Raw genomic sequence first — 18,898 nt, forward strand, 5'->3', positions numbered from 1 at the left:
AAATGAAGCCCATTTTAGGTTAACATTGTTTTGTTTTTGTTTTTTGTTTTTTACTGTGGAAAGCTCGTTCAGCACCATGGACAGCGCTTTGCGCACGCTCATATAGAGGTATATATAGAGAACAACTGGGATTTTAAACTTTCCCCAAGTCTTACACTAAGCATTTCCCTTGACAGTAAAATGTTGCATACAGTTTAATGAGTTAATATTGTGTGCGAGGGCAAACAGAGCTCCAGCTGTCACAGAGCAGCTGCGCTGCAGAGGTTTGTCCTCATAACCTGTATTTGGCGTACAGTAAACCTCAGTAGAGCAGACAGGATCAGGCGTCAGCTGAGAAGGAGGTCCACAAACATAAACACACGGAGGATCACCACACGGTGGAGCAAAGGGACGCCTAATTTTATTCCAACTTCTAAACCGATGAAACGAGCCACAAAGTTCAGCAATTGCAAAAAAGAATCGGTGTGCATTTTAAAAGAGCAAAACTTTTCTGCAAATAAATATCCTCTCTATGGATTGCAACCAGTTGCCAAAGCGACACAGCAAATTAAATGTTTCGCTTTGCCCCAGAAAACAAATCCGTAACCAATCCATGTGCACCCGGAACGGACTGCGATGACTGTGTCCAACCTGAGTGTGGTTGGTTGCAGGAGGACGAACAACGCGCTGTGCCTCAGTGCCGTGGAGGGACATTTGGAGGCGGCGTCCTCCTATCGCACCCTGAGCCCCACCGGGCACCTGCTCGTGGCGGTGTGCTTGGGCTTCATCGGCACTTTCGGATTCGTCAACAATCTCCTGGTTCTCGTGCTTTTCTGCCGCTACAAGGTGCTGCGGTCGCCCATCAACTTTCTGCTGATGAATATTTCCTTCAGCGATCTGCTGGTGTGCGTGTTGGGGACGCCGTTCAGCTTCGCGGCGAGCACGCAAGGGAGATGGCTCATCGGCGACAGTGGATGTGTGTGGTATGGATTTGTCAACTCATTGTTAGGTGAGTGTGCGTGGAAAACGCATGTTATGTGGATTGTCTATTTATACGTGGATGCGTCCGTTTGTCATTTCTGCTTTGGCTCAATGCATGCGGAAAAGATGACCATAACCATAGTTTCTCTGGATTAGATCTTAGTTTTGTAAAATTGCAATGATTGATTAAAAACTTGTGAATAATCAACACAAATTCCTATAGGCTAATTCCCAGTATTGTCTACATCTGCATCTTAATAACACACTGACACAACACATTTGTTGTCCGGCTGCTGATCTCAAATTTCACAATAGAGACTGAAGTCTTATAGTTGAAGAAGGTTCGTTTCTTTCTCGTGGCAGCACGAGCTGGACGCCTCTGTGCTCATAAAGACATCGGACTAGTGGGATTCTCAGTCAGACGATGTGTGATCGAATCAGCACAAAACGCGCACCAGTTCCTTTGTGTTTTGATCGAGAAGTGAGCATTTTAACAGACTGCTTCAAAACTTTTCAGAAACATTATTTCCACCTTAATCTCAGATGAAATGAGATTGTACGATACAGGTTTGTGGCACCTTTAGCAATTCTTAAATTGCACATATGGCTTTGACCTTGTTTGATCGTTTTCGTTTGACAAAGCGGCCGTTTAAGACAGAACGCGTTCTTGCGCAGAAAAGCTAGACGCAGGTGTATGGTTTTGAAAAGTTGAAGTGCATCGGTCAAATACGTCCCTCTAGTTTAGCCTACATAGGAGCACAATTGGAAAACATCGCGGACGGACGCAAAAACGTGTTTGGTGTGAACGCCTACTCACTCACGTGCTGCCTTATTATGTCGTTTAGATTATGCATAAAAATCAGGTACACGGATAGTGGTTTACATTTTAAAATAACACACAGAATGGCCAATATTGCAATTAAACAAAGATACAAACCTGAATGTGAGAAGTGAAAGGGAAAAAAAGATCACTTTCTATATGCCTTTAGCTATAGCCATATGCCTAAAGGTTTTCTCCTTGTGTTATGTACAAATAAAATAATTGATTAATATACTGAACTCATTGTTACTCAGAACTCAGTGTTACTACAATACAGCACTTATAGTATTGTCATCATCACGTAGTTGCTGTGTGTGCAGCAGTGGGTTGTGGTCAGGAAAGAGTACTGAAAAAACATACTCAAGTAAAAGTACTATTACTTCCCAAATAAAATGTAGTGTGAGTAGAGTAAAAGTACATGTCCTGAAAACTACTCAAGTAAGAGTAAAAGAGTAGCTCATTTAAAAGTACTCAAGAGTAGTGAGTATTGAGTACTTAGTTTTGAAAGCTCTGCCCCTTTATAATAAACACCGTATTCTGCAAATGTAGCACAAATACCATCATTTACATTCACTTTTAAGGCTTTTTGCCAGAAATAATAAAAAATTATAAGTATTTTTGACTGCCAACTTATCACTTATCTATGAAACACTACATTAATCGGATTCCAAAAAAATAAAAGGGCGACATGGTTACAGAAATGAAAAGATGAAAAAGTTATTTTTTTGTTTCTTTCTTCAGCAGAAAACAAATTAAGATTTTTAAAAGAATAACTCCCAATGCTAGTGAATATGTACCAACATTTTGAAGCTCAAAAATCACAGAAGTCAGCATAAAAGTAATCCATAAGACTCCAGTGGTTTAATCCATGTCTTCAGAGGAGATATGATAGGTGTGGGTGAGAAATAAATCAATATTTAAGTCAATATTTACAATAAATTCTCCTTCCTGTTCAGTCAATCTCCACTTTAACTTTCACATGCTTCTTCTTGTGTTTTTGATGATTACAATTTGTAATGCTGGGCAGGGAGAAGAATTTCTAGCAAAAATTTACTTAAATATTGATCTGTTTCTCACCCACACCTATCATATCACTTCTGAAGTGATAGATTTAACCACTGGAGTCATATGGATTACTTTTATGCTGCTTTTATGTGCTTTTTGGAGCATCAAACATTTTGGCACCCTTCACTTATATTATATGAACCTACAGAGCTTAATCTTAATTTGTGTTCTGCTGAAGAAAGAAAGTCATACACATCTGGGATAGCATGAGAGTGAGTAAATGATGAGAGAATTAACATTTTTGGGAGATCTATCCTTTTAAGCAGCACTTGAGGGGGCCACATTGTCCTCCTTTTGAGATACAATGTTCAACATTGATTAAGTTCTTGTATCTTTTAAGCCCAGAAATAGTTGTTCTCAATCTAATGCATGATGCACAATTTTCTGAAGTTTTTGTCTGGTGGAATGTTCTGTTCAAGTATTTCTCTGCAAATGTTGATACTTTTCTATCTTTATAAAGGCAAAGCTTAATTATAAATTATTTTATCATATCTACTTTCCTGGTAATTTATTATACAAACTAACACACTCTCTACATCAGAGGAAGGTATTATTAAAAAACGAACAATATTATTAAAAAAGTAATATTATTAAAAATGTTTTAATTAATTATTTTAAAGCTACTAAAGTTATTCAGCCAAATGCAGTGAGGTTTGTTTTCACGTTTTCTTGTTATTGTTGTTTGATTAATAGCTTTTTTATGACAAACTAGAGAGTGGTCTATTCGGTTACATTTCAAGTCAGACATTTTGATACAAATACGCTTTTTGACTCACTTTTTTTACTTCACTTTAGACATAACCAACGCATTTACTTTAATGCCTCACCAAGACGGGCACTGGCGGAGTTACGAAGTGTATATTTGATCATTTAGACGCATAAACGCAATAGCGCTCTCGGAAAAAACGTGCATTTAAAGCGCAGCACACAAACATAAGCCACCTGTCAGTCAAACAGCACGCAGCTAACAGACACCAGGAAATAAAAAGTAAATCTTTTATATTTTATCTAGAATAGATCAACCAACCAGTGGTTGTCTTGCTATTGCGATCGATGTAATGAACAACCCTGTTCTATATGTAGAATATAGGCTAAGTGTAGAAAATTACTCAAAGTTTATCATCGATATTGAGCACATCTCTTTTTTCAGATAAATATCAAGATTGTTTTATCTCCCAGTCCTATTGATGACATTGCATTAATCTCTGATTTGATTTGACGGGAGTCACGAGACTCTCCCTAGCCAATCGTTGAAAAGTAGAACACAGATGGAGGGAAAACAGCGCAGTAAAAGTACAGTTATAGCACTTAAAATGTACTCAAGTAAAAGTATAACATTTTTAACTACTTAAAGTACAGTTCCTCAGAAAAACTACTTAATTACAGTAATATGAGTATTTGTAATTTGTTACTTTACACCCCTGGTTGTGGTTACTATCAACCTTCTCATTGTCTGTTGTTGTATAGTGACTATCAAAATAGTCTGAGCTGTGCACATGGATTGTGAGCTACTTTGTTTTCAATTATAGAACATGCATACGAAGGGCATTTCTGTGGTATATTATATTCAAATACAGCTTCTCATGTATGCACACAGTCCATGAAAGGCTGAAGAAGTGAAGCACTACAAGATGTCTCCAGAGGTAAATAAATAAATACATTAAAATATGAGCAATAAGAATAATAAAATATTAAGTCCTGTCAGCAAGGCACACCAGCAAGCTCTGACTTTGATTTAAATCTAACTGAAGGAAAGTTTAGAAATGTCTTCATGTTAATAAAATCAAGGATGGACAAGCTGCATTGAATAGTTCTGATTGGTAGGCTGCATTATGGTTCATGTTGATTGACTGTTAGGGAGTTTGATTTCTTGGCAGTTTTGGGTTGCCTGGCAACAGTTTGAGAGAGACTGCAAATAGTCTAGAGGTCAAGAGTTCAGAGGTGCAATAAAACCTCATTGTGTCCACCAGTGGAAGACTAATCATATTTGATTGCATTTTGTTTGAAAAATCACCTTTTGGCAGCTTAACATGGCCAGAATGTTAAAGTTGGATCCATCTATAAGTATTGCTTGATATCTTATGCAGTTTATAAGATACTTCATCAGATTAAACACTATGTGGACAATTTATAATTAGAAAAGGGAAAAAAAGGCTTCATGTCTCATAACATGTTTATGACTGTCAGTTTCCTTTGCATTCACTTTGATGAATGTAATCAAAAAGTAATTTCATACTGCAGGACTGTGTTCTTAAGCATTCTTCCCAAATTAACCATGTAAAAGTTTGAAACTGCGAACTGAACTTAACTGTACGAGATAAAACATTTAATTAAAGCTAAGCCTTTGCCTAAATGTAAGCAACTTGTGTTTTTATAGCACATTCCATGGTCCATATCTTCCAACGACCATTAACTTTAGTTTTTTATCACAACATCACACCATTACACAAACATCCAGAGCTGGTCTTAGTCCTCCCCAACATTCACATAAGGGTTTCATGAGGGACAAAAAATAATGGACAAGCCTTTGATATTGAATTGGTTTAAAAACATCAAAGATCTATCTATCTTAACATGACCAACCATAATTGTAATTTTGAGTAAATGGTTGTGTTATTTGTAGACCACTAGAATCAGCTAATGACTACGTTGCATTGAGAAGTGATATGTCCTATTGAAAGGTGCAATTGGGCATGCACTTATTTTCATCAAAATAAGAAAACAACGCAAATTAAGATTACTGTAATAGTGCAATTTCCCATGTTGCAATCACAAAACCCAGCCTGTATGGAAGAGATGTTCTGCCCAGTTGAATGCATCTGAATGCAAGTTAGACCTTATCTTTGCAAGCAATCATTATTTTTAAATAGAGGAACTGTTTTTGTATGCAATAATAATAATAATAATAATAAAAATAATACAATTTATTTATTTAGCGCCTAATACTCAAGGTCGCTTTACAAAACAAGAAAGGAGGAATCAGAACAATACAATGACATATCAAGTCAAGACAAATGAAATACAGAAGCGATACGAAAAAATAAAGAATAAAAAACACAATAAACAAAATATCAAAGATATCAAAGGTAAGGTTGGTCAGGTAATAATTAATCTAAATGGTGAGAGTAGCAAAGAGAAAAGAGATTTGTGTACTGTACGTTTACAGTTATGAAAAAACACAGGTATAGAATAATGAGGTGATTTTTGCAAGACATTCACTGTAAAAGTTTTTTATTACTTTTGCAATGTACAATGATATGATCAGAACACTTTTTATTTAGGGTAGCTGACACAAAACACTTTTGGTGACTTCCATCTAAAAGTTAAGGAACAATATTTTTAGTTTTTTGTGTTATTTAGCTTTTTTTAACCCAACAGTACATTTACATTTACATTTATGTATTTGGCAGACACTTTTATCCAAAGCGACTTACAGTGCACTTATTACAGGGACAATCCCCCCGGAGCAACCTGGAGTTAAGTGCCTTGCTCAAGGACACAATGGTGGTGGCTGTGGGGATCGAACAATGACCTTCTGATTAACAGTTATGTGCTTTAACCCACTACACCACACCACTACTCCACAATAGTAATTGAGATACTTCATGGAATACTATCTGTACTTTTAAAAAATCAGTTGTTACACTGCAGGACTATTTCAAATTAACTAGTTACGTTAGAAATGTTTTTAAAAATTGTGACAATCTTAAAAGAAATGGTGACCATTTACAAGACCTTCAGACGTTCCTTATAATGCATAAATTGTAACCTAAAATCTTGACCATTTTACTCAATAATCTGTCATTCTAAAGAACAACATGACAACATGGCTTACAGTTTGTGGGCAACCCCAGAAATGTTTGGGTGAATTGACTCATTTGTCATGAGCCTTTTTCTTTGTCATTTTTAATCAAATTTGGTTGGTAAATCTTTGGTTGTCTTCCAAAAATATAAACGTAGTAATAGTAAATGTTAAAAGAGCAAATGTTGTTGTGAAAGTTCTCTGAAATTATTGTGAAGGAGGAAGCGGGAGACTGGCAAACAATCCAACATAAATCTTTAATTCTAAACTTTTCAGTCTACACACAAAGGGTTTTACTTTTCAGCAACAATGCCCACACAATTACTTTGCTATGTGCATCTCTCTCTCCCCTCCAGCGGTCTGGACTGCCCTTTTATCCCTCACTCACTGCAAAACAGAACAGCTTTTAGAGATAATTTCCCACAGGTGTCAATCCTTACCACCCTTCCTCTCCCGGCCTCGCTCTCCACAGACGTTATTCGGCCACATCACCACATACCCCCATCGCCTGTCACTTACCCTCTCACCCCCCCCACCATCCTTTATGCGCTGGAGCCAGTGGAGCGGAGCATTTTCTGAACAGAGGGTGACAGCATGCCCCAACAGATAGTACTGGAGGGTGACGACTGCCCACTTGATGGCCAAACAGTTCTTCTCTATCATGATGTACCTAGTCTCCCTCAGCAAGAGTTTGTGACTAATGTACAGCATGGGGCGCTCCTCCCCCTCCATCATCTGGGACAGTACCGCTTCCAACCCCCTGTATGACGCATCCATCCACAAGATAAAAGGGAGAGTGAAGTCAGGAGAGTGTAATAATGGCCCACCGCAAAGTGCAGCTTTCACCTGCCTGAATGCCTGCTGACACATCTCCATCCACTGGACTGGATCTGGTGCCCCCTTTTTAGTCATATCAGTCAGCGAGCTTGTGACAGTCGAATAATAAGGCACAAACTTACGATAATAGCCAGCCAGCCCCAGGAAATGTCTCGCCTCCTTTATGGTCTTAGATTTCGGGTCAGGCTGCAATCACTGCGGTTTTATCAATTTGGAGCAGCACCTGCCCATGACCCAAGCGGAAGCCCAGATACTGTCAGGCCTGGTTCCAGATCAAAATCACAGAGGGTGATTCTAAAATAGTGGGGGTGCTCTTTAAAAAGTGGAGATGTATCGTAATTACACATTTTCAAAATATATTGCAAACTGCAGGGATTTTTTTTGTGTTTGATGGGATTCAGTGTTAGACTTGCAAATTCAATTGAGCAGAGGTGTGCATTTGTTTTGGTAGAGGAGCCACATCAGCCATTAAGAAAAGAGAAGATTAAGAGAAGATAAAAAGTTCTGCATAGTTGTATCTTTTAATCCCAAATGTAGAAGTGCACTCATGCACTCAATATATGATGCAAAATTTTCTGAAGTGTATTCTGATGGGACCATTCTGCGATTGCTTTAAGATTTGCTGCTACATTTCTATCACATGTTAGTAAAGCTGAATTAAGACTGAGAATAATTATCAATTGATTATTTTACCATACTTCAATTCAGTGATTAATTAGTATTTAATTTAACACTCTACATCAGGAGTTTGGTTTAATGGTAAAATAAAATATTCTGAAATGAAAGATTCCAAAGGCTTATTATAATTTTGGCTGCAAAGTGGATAAAGTTGTTTTATTCTCAGAACATTATCAAACAGTTGACACGCTCATGGGTCATGATGTGAGTCTCGTCAATGTTTGGAATCCATTCAGCACACAACTGAATAAAACAGGCTGCATGACACTGACAAATAATTACTGCCAGAGCAACATTTGCATTCAGGTGTGAGGGACTTCTGCATTTTACAAATAACAAAAAGAACAAACATATTCGTCTCCCACTTGGTTTTGCTCGCGTGTCCCTTCCATGTGCGAATAATGTGAAGATCTATTGGGATTTTACTGAAGTTCATCACTGAAAAGGTTTGCTCACAGACTTAGCACTAAACAGCACACGCAGCATCATGAATGGACATGGAGTGGCTGATCACACTTTTCTTTGAGGAGAATATTGCACTATTGAGCACTTTAAGATTTTTTTCCGAAGAGGAGAGTGCGAGTGCTTGGACTCACATGCATGGTTGCCAGATTGCATAAACTAAGTAAGAAATATTTTCTATTTGTGCAAGTATAAACCTCTAATTGGGGTGATGCATCTGTTATCTGGCAACCCTGAGCATGTTAAAAGCTTATGGATGCACGATAGGTCCCAAAGCCAGATAAATCGTCTCAGCGACCTCAGGACAGCCCTCAGATGCCGTAGGTGCCGCTGCCAATCATTAATGAAAATCATGAAGTTATCTAGAAATGCATAAGCCACGTGTGGTCTGAGGATTCTGTCCATGAGCTGCTGAAACATAGCCACAAAGTGCCACGAATTGATGTAATCTGAACGGTGTGGAAATTGCTGTCTTTTCATGGGACATGTGAGTTAAAGGTATCTGCCAAGATCCCATCATTAAATCTAGTGTCAAATAAAAGCGAGCCACACCAAACCGATAGAGCAGCTCATCAATCCGAGGCATTGAGTATGCATTAAATGTAGACACAGAACCGGACCGAGCCATTGCTCTTAATAACCAAAACCACCAGGCTGGCCCAGTCACTGTGGGATTCTTCTATTATCCCATATCCAGCAGGTTCACCGCAGCTCCAGCAGACCAGCCCTGACTTCACTCCCATATCAATGGCAGTGGTTTCGCCATCCTGTGGGGGAGAGCGAAGAGGGTTAGGAAAAACAAGCAGGTTGAATGGTCCACGGGACCGGGGAAATGATTTTGGTGACATAATTCCCTGTTTCTGGGAAACAGGAGGGGGGAAGGAGAGGTAGGGATGAGAGAGAGGGAGAGAGAGAGAGAGAGAAGTTGTTGATTGCCAGTTGATAAACTGCTCCAATACCATGAGGTTAATCTTTTCCATGGCATCGTGTTCAGCTGCCAGCAGCCACTGAGGAGGTCACAGAGCTGTTGGGCAAAGGCAAACGTGCGGTCGAGCTTGCCAAGCATCAGCGAGTGGAAATGCAGGCAGTGCTGCTCTGCGCTGCGGCCGACTGTTGCAAGATGGCTTGTTTCAAGTCCTTGTACAAAAGGAGGTTGGACACAGGAAGCTGTTGGGCTTCGAATTGGGCTTCCCCAGACAACAGCGGCAGTAGGTGGGCCGCCCACTGGGTGTTTGGCTACTTCCAGGCTCCAGCCGTCCACTCAAAGAGCTTGAGGAAAACCTCCAGGTCATCCCATCTTCACGAGCGTGACATGAGGCACGGCCTTAAGGGTCGCCCTGAAGACCCCTCCTGGTGTACCAAGCTCCGAAACACCTGCCAGTCCTCCGCTTGAGCCTGGAGTAGCACCTCGAACCGCTAATCCTGTTCCATGCGTAGGTCAAGCAGAGTCTGATGTTGTGTTTGGTGGATGCTGGCGGGGGTCTTGAACAGTTCGGCTAGGGGCTAAGACTACTTAATGGCATTTTCTACCTCCCAATCCTGGGTTTCGGCACCACTGTTACAGTTCTCTGACTTATTTGTGAAGGAGGAAGCGGGAGCTAGGCAAAAAAATCCAACATAAATCTTTATTTCTAAACTTTTCAGTCTACACACAAAGGGTTTTGCTTTTTAGCAACAATGCACACGCAATCACTCTGCTGCGTGCGTCACTCTCTCCCCTCCAGCGGTCTGGACTGCCCTTTTATCCCTCACTCACTGCAAAACAGAACAGCTGTTAGAGATAATTTCCCACAGGTATCAATCCTTTCCTATCTTCCTCCATGCCCACATGACCACAGTTGTTTTATACTTGTACAGTGGACATTTAAGATATAATGCAGTTGTCCCCCTTCAAGCACACCCGGGCCCAGCCCAGAAATGGAAAATCAGCAAGAGTTAAAGAAATATTCTTGGTTCAATACAAGTTAAACTCAATCGACAGCATTTGTGGGATAACGTTGATGACCACTCACTCCTCCTTTTCTTAAAAAAAAGGCACTTACAATGGAAGTCAATGAGGCCAATCTTTTGAGAGTTTGAAAGCATAATTGTGATGCTTTTATAAAATGTGAATTTTATAAAAGAACTTTTGTTAATTTTTATGTTAATACATCTTTACGTGTATTATTTGAGTTGTAAAGTTGTTTAAATGGTTGTTTTGGTGGGAATACAGGGTTTATGTTATGTCGCCATTGCAATAAAATTGTAAAACTGGATATGTCTTTACACAGAAAAGGTTAGTAAGTGATTATATCACCCTGGAATAATCTTAAAATGCATATTGTAATTGTCTTGTGGCAGAGGTGGGTAGAGTAGTCAAAAATGTAAAATTACTTTAAAAAATTATAACTGAAGTAGAAGTAAAATTAATAATGTTATAAATTAGTCGAGTAAGAGTAAGAAGTATCTAATACCAATAAAAATAATAATCAAGTAGTAAGTAGTTACTTTCACATATAACATCATGGATGTTTAATCTCCTATATTCCAGTACATGATACACATTTAACATGCATTACAGAATGATTAATAATAATAATACTATTAATATTATTGTTAATAATGGAAATTGTCATCATTCACCACCATGCTGTTCCAAACCCATATGAATTATTTCTTCCATGCATCAAATTAAAGGGATAGTTCTCCAAAAATAAAAAATGCTTTCATTTTCTCACCCTCATGCCATCCCAGATGTGTATGATTTTCTTTATTCTGCAGAACACACAGTTGAAGATTTTTAGAAGAATATCTCAGCTCTGTTGGTCCATAAAATGCAAGTGAATGGTGACCAGAACTTTGAAGCTCAAAACAGCACATAGAGGCAGCATAAAAGTAATTCATACTACTCCAGTGATTATAATATATAAAGTCCTTTTTATTTTTTACTATCAATTCTCCTACCAGTAGGTGGCAATATACACAAAGAATTGAATCACCAAAAACAAAAGAATTATTTAAATATTGATATGTTTCTCACCCACACTTATCATAACTCTTTTGAAGACATAGACTGAACCAGTGTCATTTTAATTCCTTTAATGTTGCCTTTATGTGCTTTCTTTTTGGTATTCTTGCATTCTAGTATAAACTAACAGAGCTATTATGAGATATTCTTCTAAAAAAAATAATATTCAGCAGAAAAAATAAAAATACACATCTAGGATGGTAAATGATGCAAGAATTTTCAATTTTGGAAAGAATATTCCTATAAGGAGATGTTAGACAGAATGCTAAACTCATTTATTTTCACTGTGTTAATCTTCTGGGTTCCACAGAATACAGAATGTTTCACAGGCTTGGAAGAACATGAGTATGTGGAAATGATGATATAATATTAATTAAAGGCTGAACTATCACTTTAAGGATGCTTCTCAGATTTGGAACAATCTGTCAATTAGCAGAGAAGTTTGGAAAGCTTTCTCTAGTAATTATTATGGTGAAAAATGTGAACATTGTCACACAGTCCCAAGTTATTTCTAATGTTGAATTATATACACTGAAGCAAGATCATGCTTTATTCATGCCTTCTGTTGTTATTTCACAGCTTTTTACGTCCTGTGTGAATTTTGTTGCGATGATTCAGCAATGTCAGTGTCGAAAGAATTAGATAATTAGTTCTGTACACTACATTTAAGGGTACAACTTGGCATGTGCAGAAATGCTCACAATCGTGATCAGCATAATGCAGATGTTTACAAGTATTTATACAGTAGGCACTGATATGTTGCAGCGCTAATATAAATATGCTTAGGATCTGAGGTCATAAGAGCCCACAGTTACAAATTCACGCTGAAGATGAGTTTCACCATGACACAGACAAGCCCACATTGTCACAATCTCTAAAACTTACCTCATTGTGTTTCCTTAAGTTGGAGCTGCAGTTTTAATCTTGAAATATATCCTTGTCTTGGTGTAAAATGAAGGCATTGTGTGCTGTGAAGAAATGTTTGTTTTGTACACTTGCTGCTGTAGTGTTGAACGCGACTCGAGTGACAGCGTGCAGCTGTGAACTTCTGCTGTACTAAGAGTCCCATTCAAAAATCTCAATAAAATACGTATTTATTAACACGTATTCAATTAAAACCAGTAATGTAGCGACAGGAAGGCTACCCATTGTAATGAAGTAAAAGTACATTTTTTCATCAGAAATTTACTTGAGTAAGAGTGAAAAGTACCCACCATAAAGCATACTCATAAAAAATTCTCACAGAGTAACAGAGTAAATGTAGCATGTTACTACCCACCTCTGTCTTATGGCTAAACTTTTGAAACAGTGTGTATTTTAACGTTTACAGATTGTTGGCCACATTCGCTTCAATTGTAAGTCAGTTGTAACTGTAATCCTTTTTTTGTTTTAATGAAAAAGAGGGACAAGTCAAAATTCATTTTAATCAATAATTGTTCCACAATCAACATTGTGCCACAAATGCTGTTATTTGAGCTTAGCTTGATCCTATAATATTCCTTTAAGGACTGACTCTGGATTTCTCTTACCTAAAAGTACATAAAAAAGAAAGAGAATAAATAAAGTATGAAAGCCTGACATGTCAGACACAAGACTCAACTCAGCACAGTCAATATACCTTTTAATGTGCCTCAAAGCTGCTGTTTATCAGTCAAAGGGCCAGTTTTGAAGTAAAAACAGTACATGAAATCTGCCCTTCTGAGTGTTTTACCTGATGAAAAGTACCCTTGGTTGAACTCCATGTGATTACCAGTAGCCTGGTAAAAGAATGTTATATCTGGGATATGTAAACTTAAATTATATTATAACATTAATGAAATACTGTGTTTATGCTTATATTTTCTGCAGGCATTGTGTCCCTCATCTCCCTGGCCGTGCTATCATATGAACGCTACTGCACAATGATGGGTCCCACGGAGGCTGATGCCACCAACTACAGGAAGGTGGTGGGTGGGGTGGTGATGTCCTGGGTCTACTCATTAATATGGACTCTGCCCCCCCTCTTTGGCTGGAGCCGTTATGGGCCAGAAGGCCCTGGGACCACCTGCTCTGTAGACTGGACAGCCAAAACAGCCAATAACATCTCTTACATCATTTGCCTCTTTATTTTCTGCCTCATTGTCCCCTTTATAGTCATTATCTTCTGCTATGGTAAGCTGCTTCATGCAATTAAACAGGTGAGTAAAACATTGATTGAAATTAGTTTTGATATTGTTTCTCTCTCTCTCTCTCTCTCTGGAGTTCTGCAGTTGTCCTTGGTAGATCAGTATTTGATTAAGGTCAGGATGTTTGTCATTTTGCAGCTGTTTATAGTCTATTCACTGCAGGAAACACACTAAGGTTATGTTCCTTGCACAAGGGCTCATTGCTTGTAGGGATCTCATCCCCTCAGTTCTGGTTTCCAGCCAAGATCCTTAACCACTAAGATACCACAATCCTGTGAGTTCACCAGGTGTATTTTAAGTGTTGTTTGAAAATGCAAGTCATGGTCAAAAGTTTTACACCAAAAGAATTTATCTGTACTTTTGAAATAAAAATGTCTGAAGTCATTTATACTCACAAGAGATGATGACGCCAGTCATATCAGTAGTCTTACCAAAAGCTGATTTATTTTACATTACACTGGGTTGTCTCATGGTGGTCACCATGTTGAGATTACATGAGCAAATGAAATACTATATATTTTGTCTTGTTATGCTCTTTGAAGCATCTTTTGCCCAAGGAATAAATTAACCATGGTTGACTGCCAATAGTGCATGTCTACAATGGCATCAGTAACTGTAAACCAATGTCCCTTTCAAGGCAAGTCATTCCACTCTCAGAAGTAATTAGAAATCTCAGAAACAGCTGGTTAATATTATGATCAAACAACATATTTTAAATTAGCATAAAAGTCTGACAACAATAGTCTCATAAATTGAGCTTATTTAGCTAAGATCACACACACACACACACACACGTAGTGTTTCCATGTTTTATGGGGACTTTCCATAGACATAATGGTTTTTATACTGTACACACACACACACACACACACACACACACACACACACACACACACAAAAAAAACAGTTGTGAATAAAACCCCCTCTAATTTGATTGTGGATTCTTGAGTTAACTGACATGCAATGTCTCTATCTAAAAGGTTAATGGCTCTTTTACGGTGAGGTGGAATGTCTTTTTCTACACCTACCATGTCTGACGTCTCAGAGTCTCAGCTAAATTGTTTCTCCTGTAAAACACTGCTTTTGCAAAATGATGCCTCCACAGGACTAGATGTCATTATAGACCCAAGATAACAACCATACAAGCAAGCGCAACATAAACAAAAAATATTGTGTGTACCTTTAAAGTTGCATCCGATTAAGTGTAAACTCACAATAACTTCAGAATTACAGTCTGTCTTTCTCTTCCACTCAATCCTTTTTCTCACTCAATAGTTGTCACTCCATACTCTTCTGTAAAATGCCTCCCCAGTTAAGTGAAAGCTCAGCACTGTTATTTAGCCATCAGCTGCTTGCACTTAATTCTCAATGTCTTATTCTCTGGTGTCATTCTACAATCGATGAAGACATTCTGAGATTACTACCTTCACAAACACATGCATGAATAACAACAAAATGTTGTGCAGCTCAAGCCAGAAATGCATCTTTTAGCACTTTATTTATTCATTAATTTATTGCATCTGTACTCTAAACACAAATCTGGCAGCATCCTCCCTCGAGTGAATTAATAAAGTAGACTGGCTGACAGTGTTGTATTCCCTGTTTTATAAAATTATCTTCCTTCAACTGTATGAAGCAACAAGGGCAAAATCAATGAATCTCCTTTAAATTAGACACCAAATACTTTCTTGGACTTATCACAGATGAATAATCATTTATGGAAAAAGTCAGAGGAGGAAGAGTTATGAGCTCAAGACTATTGCTTCTGTCTTGGCTTTCTGGTTTTGCTCAAAATCAAACATAAAGTTCAAATTTCATAAATAGCACCTTTGGGAATGATATGATTGGAATTACATTTTTCATTGTATCAAAACAAGACTCTGGGGAAATCTTTTGATTAATTAGTATCTTGGAGAAATTTGAATGGTACTTTTTGTTGACTGCAAAGAATAGGGTCTCAGGAAGTGTTGACATCCACACTGCCAGCTCAGTGGTATGTGAAAATACATTACATTTTTTAATTAGCAAGGTCAATTGGCTGCTGTTCTATGTTAGCTTGGAAACCCTTAAAGCTTGTTAGCCCTTAAATTGACCATATTGGTTTAATTTAATGTATTCAGGATGATTCAGTCATGTTAAATCTGACACAATGATTAATCTTAAATCAACCTGAAACAATTAGTCAAGTGTGCTTTAGCCATAGCGTGATTTCAGACTAAACCAATTAAGAAAAGTGGTCTTTGTTCTCACTGATTGTCACAGTTGTCAGTGCACATGTACAATCACACAATGTCTACCATGCTGCTCACCACTATGTTTCATTAAAATGCACATAGTTCATTCTCACAGACCACCCATTCATTCTGACTAAACCTGCTACCAATGTCACTACTGTGATGCTGGGTGTAGAAGTGGGACAAGACAGACAGAGGTGCGGATCCAAATGCGGTATTTATTATTTAGCACAGGGTAAACAAAAGGGTAAACACAAAGAAAAGTCCACGAGGGGAAAATAGGTAACTGAAAACACAATGAAACAGTCCAAACACGAGGGAACAGAAACACGAAACTGTAGACAGCAGGGTAACCTCAGACGGAACAGACAGGGAACAGGGTAACCACGGATGAACACGGATGAACACGGATGAACACGGATGAACACGGATGAACACGGATGAACACGGATGAACACGGATGAACACGGATGAACACGGATGAACACGGATGAACACAGCGTAGCATGGGCACGGACATGAAACGTCAACGATCGACAGTGACTAAACAAAGAAACAGGGTTTAAATGCACGGACAAAGTGGCGACTGAACGAGACACAGGTGGAAACAATGATGAGCGCAGGCAGTGAGGGAGAACGGGAATTGTGGGAAATGTAGTTAAACACACGGACAGTGAGACTCAGGGCGGACAACAGGGAAAACATGACATGGAACGGGATCGGTGACGGGTGAAACGGAAAACACGGAGCGGACAACAAGAAAACGTGAAATAAACGTGATAGTGAAACAAAGAACAGAGGGCAGACAACACAGGAACGTAACATAACCCCTCCTAAAAGGACCGGATTCCAGACGGTCCTAAAGCCAAAAGAAAACCTACACAGAAAAACAAAAGATCCAGGGAGTGAGGGGGTAGACCCGGGGGAACACAGACAGAGAAAAGGGAGCACAAGGGGCACAGAGACAGACCAAGAAGGCACAAGGGACACGGAAACAGACCACGGGGGCACAAGGGGCAATTAGGCAGTCCACGGGGGCACAAAGGGAAATGAGACAGGCCACGGGGCACAAGGGGCAATTAGGCAGTCCATGGGGGCACAAAGGGAAATGAGACAGGCCACGGGGGCACAAGGGGCAATTAGGCAGTCCATGGGGGCACAAGGGGACAGGTTTGGGTGGTCTGGGAGGTGGCCATCGGACAGGGACAGGTCCAGGAGGTGGCCTTAGGACAGGGACAGGCCCCGGGGGCGAAGCTGAGAGGCTTGAGCGGAGGAGCTCTGGAAAGCTCGAGAGGAGGAGCTCTGGAAAGCTTGAGAGGCGGAGCCCTGGAAGGCTTGAGATGCTTGAGGGGCGGAGCCTTGGAAGGCTCGAGAGGCTTGAGGGGCGGAGCCCTGAGAGGCTTGAGGGGCGGAGCTCTGGAAATCTCGGGAGGCGGAGCTCTGGAAAGCTCGGGAGGCGGAGCTCTGGAAAGCTCGGGAGGCGGAGCTCTGGAAAGCTCGGGAGGCGGAGCTCTGGAAAGCTCAAGAGGCTTGAGGGGCGGAGCTCTGGAAGGCTCGAGAGGCTTGAGGGGCGGAGCTCTGGAAAGCTCGGGAGGCAGAGCTCCGGAAAGCTCGGGAGGGGGAGCTCTGGAAAGCTTGGGAGGCGGAGCTCTGGAAAGCTCGGGAGGCGGAGCTCTGGAAAGCTCAGGAAGCTTGGAAGGTGGGGCTCTGGAAAGCCCGGAAGGCGGAGCTCTGGAAAGCTCGGAAGGCGGAGCTCTGGAAAGCTCGGGTAACTCAGAAGGCTGAGCTCTGGAAAGCTCGGGAAACTCGGAAGGCAGAGCTCTGGAAAGCTCGGGAGGAGGAGCCCTAGAAGACTCGAGAGACTTGAGAGACTTGGGAGGCGGAGCCCTGGAAGACTCGGGAGGAGGAGCCCTGGAAGGCTCGAGAGGCGCTGGCTCTAGGACGGTCCTGGCTACTGGCACTGGCTCTTGGACGGTCACGGCCACTGGCGCCGGCTTTTGGACGGTCGTGGCTACTGGCGCTGGCCCTTGGACGGTCATGGCTACTGGCGTTGGCCCTTGGACGGTCATGGCTGCTGGCGCTGGCTCTTGGACGGTCATGGCTACGGGTGTTGGCCCTGGGACGGTCATGGCTATGGGCGTTGGCCCTGGGACAGTCATGGCTGCTGGCACTGGCTCAGGGACGGTCGAGGCTACAGGCACTGGCTCAGGGACGGTCGAGGCTACAGGCACTGGCTCAGGGACGGTCGAGGCTACAGGCACTGGCTCAGGGACGGTCGAGGCTACAGGCACTGGCTCAGGGACGGTCGAGGCTACAGGCGCTGGCTGGGTGACCGTGGAATGCGCTGGCTTGGGTTCGCTGACCGTGGCTGACGAGGACTCAGGCTCGCTCACGGTGATGTGCGAGGACTCAGGCTCGCTCACGGTGATGTGCGTGGGCTCTGGCTCGCTCACGGTGACGTGCGTGGACCGGGAGGCGGAAGCCCGTCTTCTCTCCCTACTCCGGGCAGACGAAGTGGGCCATGCTGGCTCATGGAAGGCGACTGGGGTGAGGGTGACCTCGTTGACAGGCGGGACTGGCGTGACAGGAAGCGCCATGGGTGACTGGAGAGTCACCACCGAGGGAGGCGAGGTAGGATCCTCCTCAGCGACGCCCACAGTTAACGGTGAGCCGCCGATCCGCAACGTTGCCTCCACAAATTCGCAGAGCTTCCACCCGCGTGTTGCCGGTGGCAACCGCTCCCTCAGCGAGGCGTTCAGGTTGCCCCTGAAGAAACTCACCAGGATGTGGTCCGGGTAGTCAGCAGCATTCGCCAGCACAAGGAAGTCGCCAATGTGGTCTTCGAGAGGACGGTCCTCTTGTTTGAGG

The 18,898-nt window shown here is 41.1% G+C and overlaps 1 protein-coding gene across 1 annotated transcript in view; it reads left to right on the forward strand.

The window, feature by feature from the left end:
• Positions 1–615: 615 nt before the first annotated feature.
• Positions 616–18,898, forward strand: part of LOC127645432 (pinopsin-like) — a 73,294-nt gene continuing 55,011 nt past the window's right edge. Inside the window, exons 1-2 of the mRNA XM_052129048.1 lie at positions 616–988; positions 13,480–13,808. Coding sequence (XP_051985008.1) covers positions 616–988; positions 13,480–13,808 — 702 coding nt within the window. The remainder of the gene's footprint in view (positions 989–13,479; positions 13,809–18,898) is intronic.

Source organism: Xyrauchen texanus, chromosome 6 (assembly GCF_025860055.1).
Source record: "Xyrauchen texanus isolate HMW12.3.18 chromosome 6, RBS_HiC_50CHRs, whole genome shotgun sequence".
Classification (NCBI taxonomy): Eukaryota; Metazoa; Chordata; class Actinopteri; order Cypriniformes; family Catostomidae; genus Xyrauchen; species Xyrauchen texanus.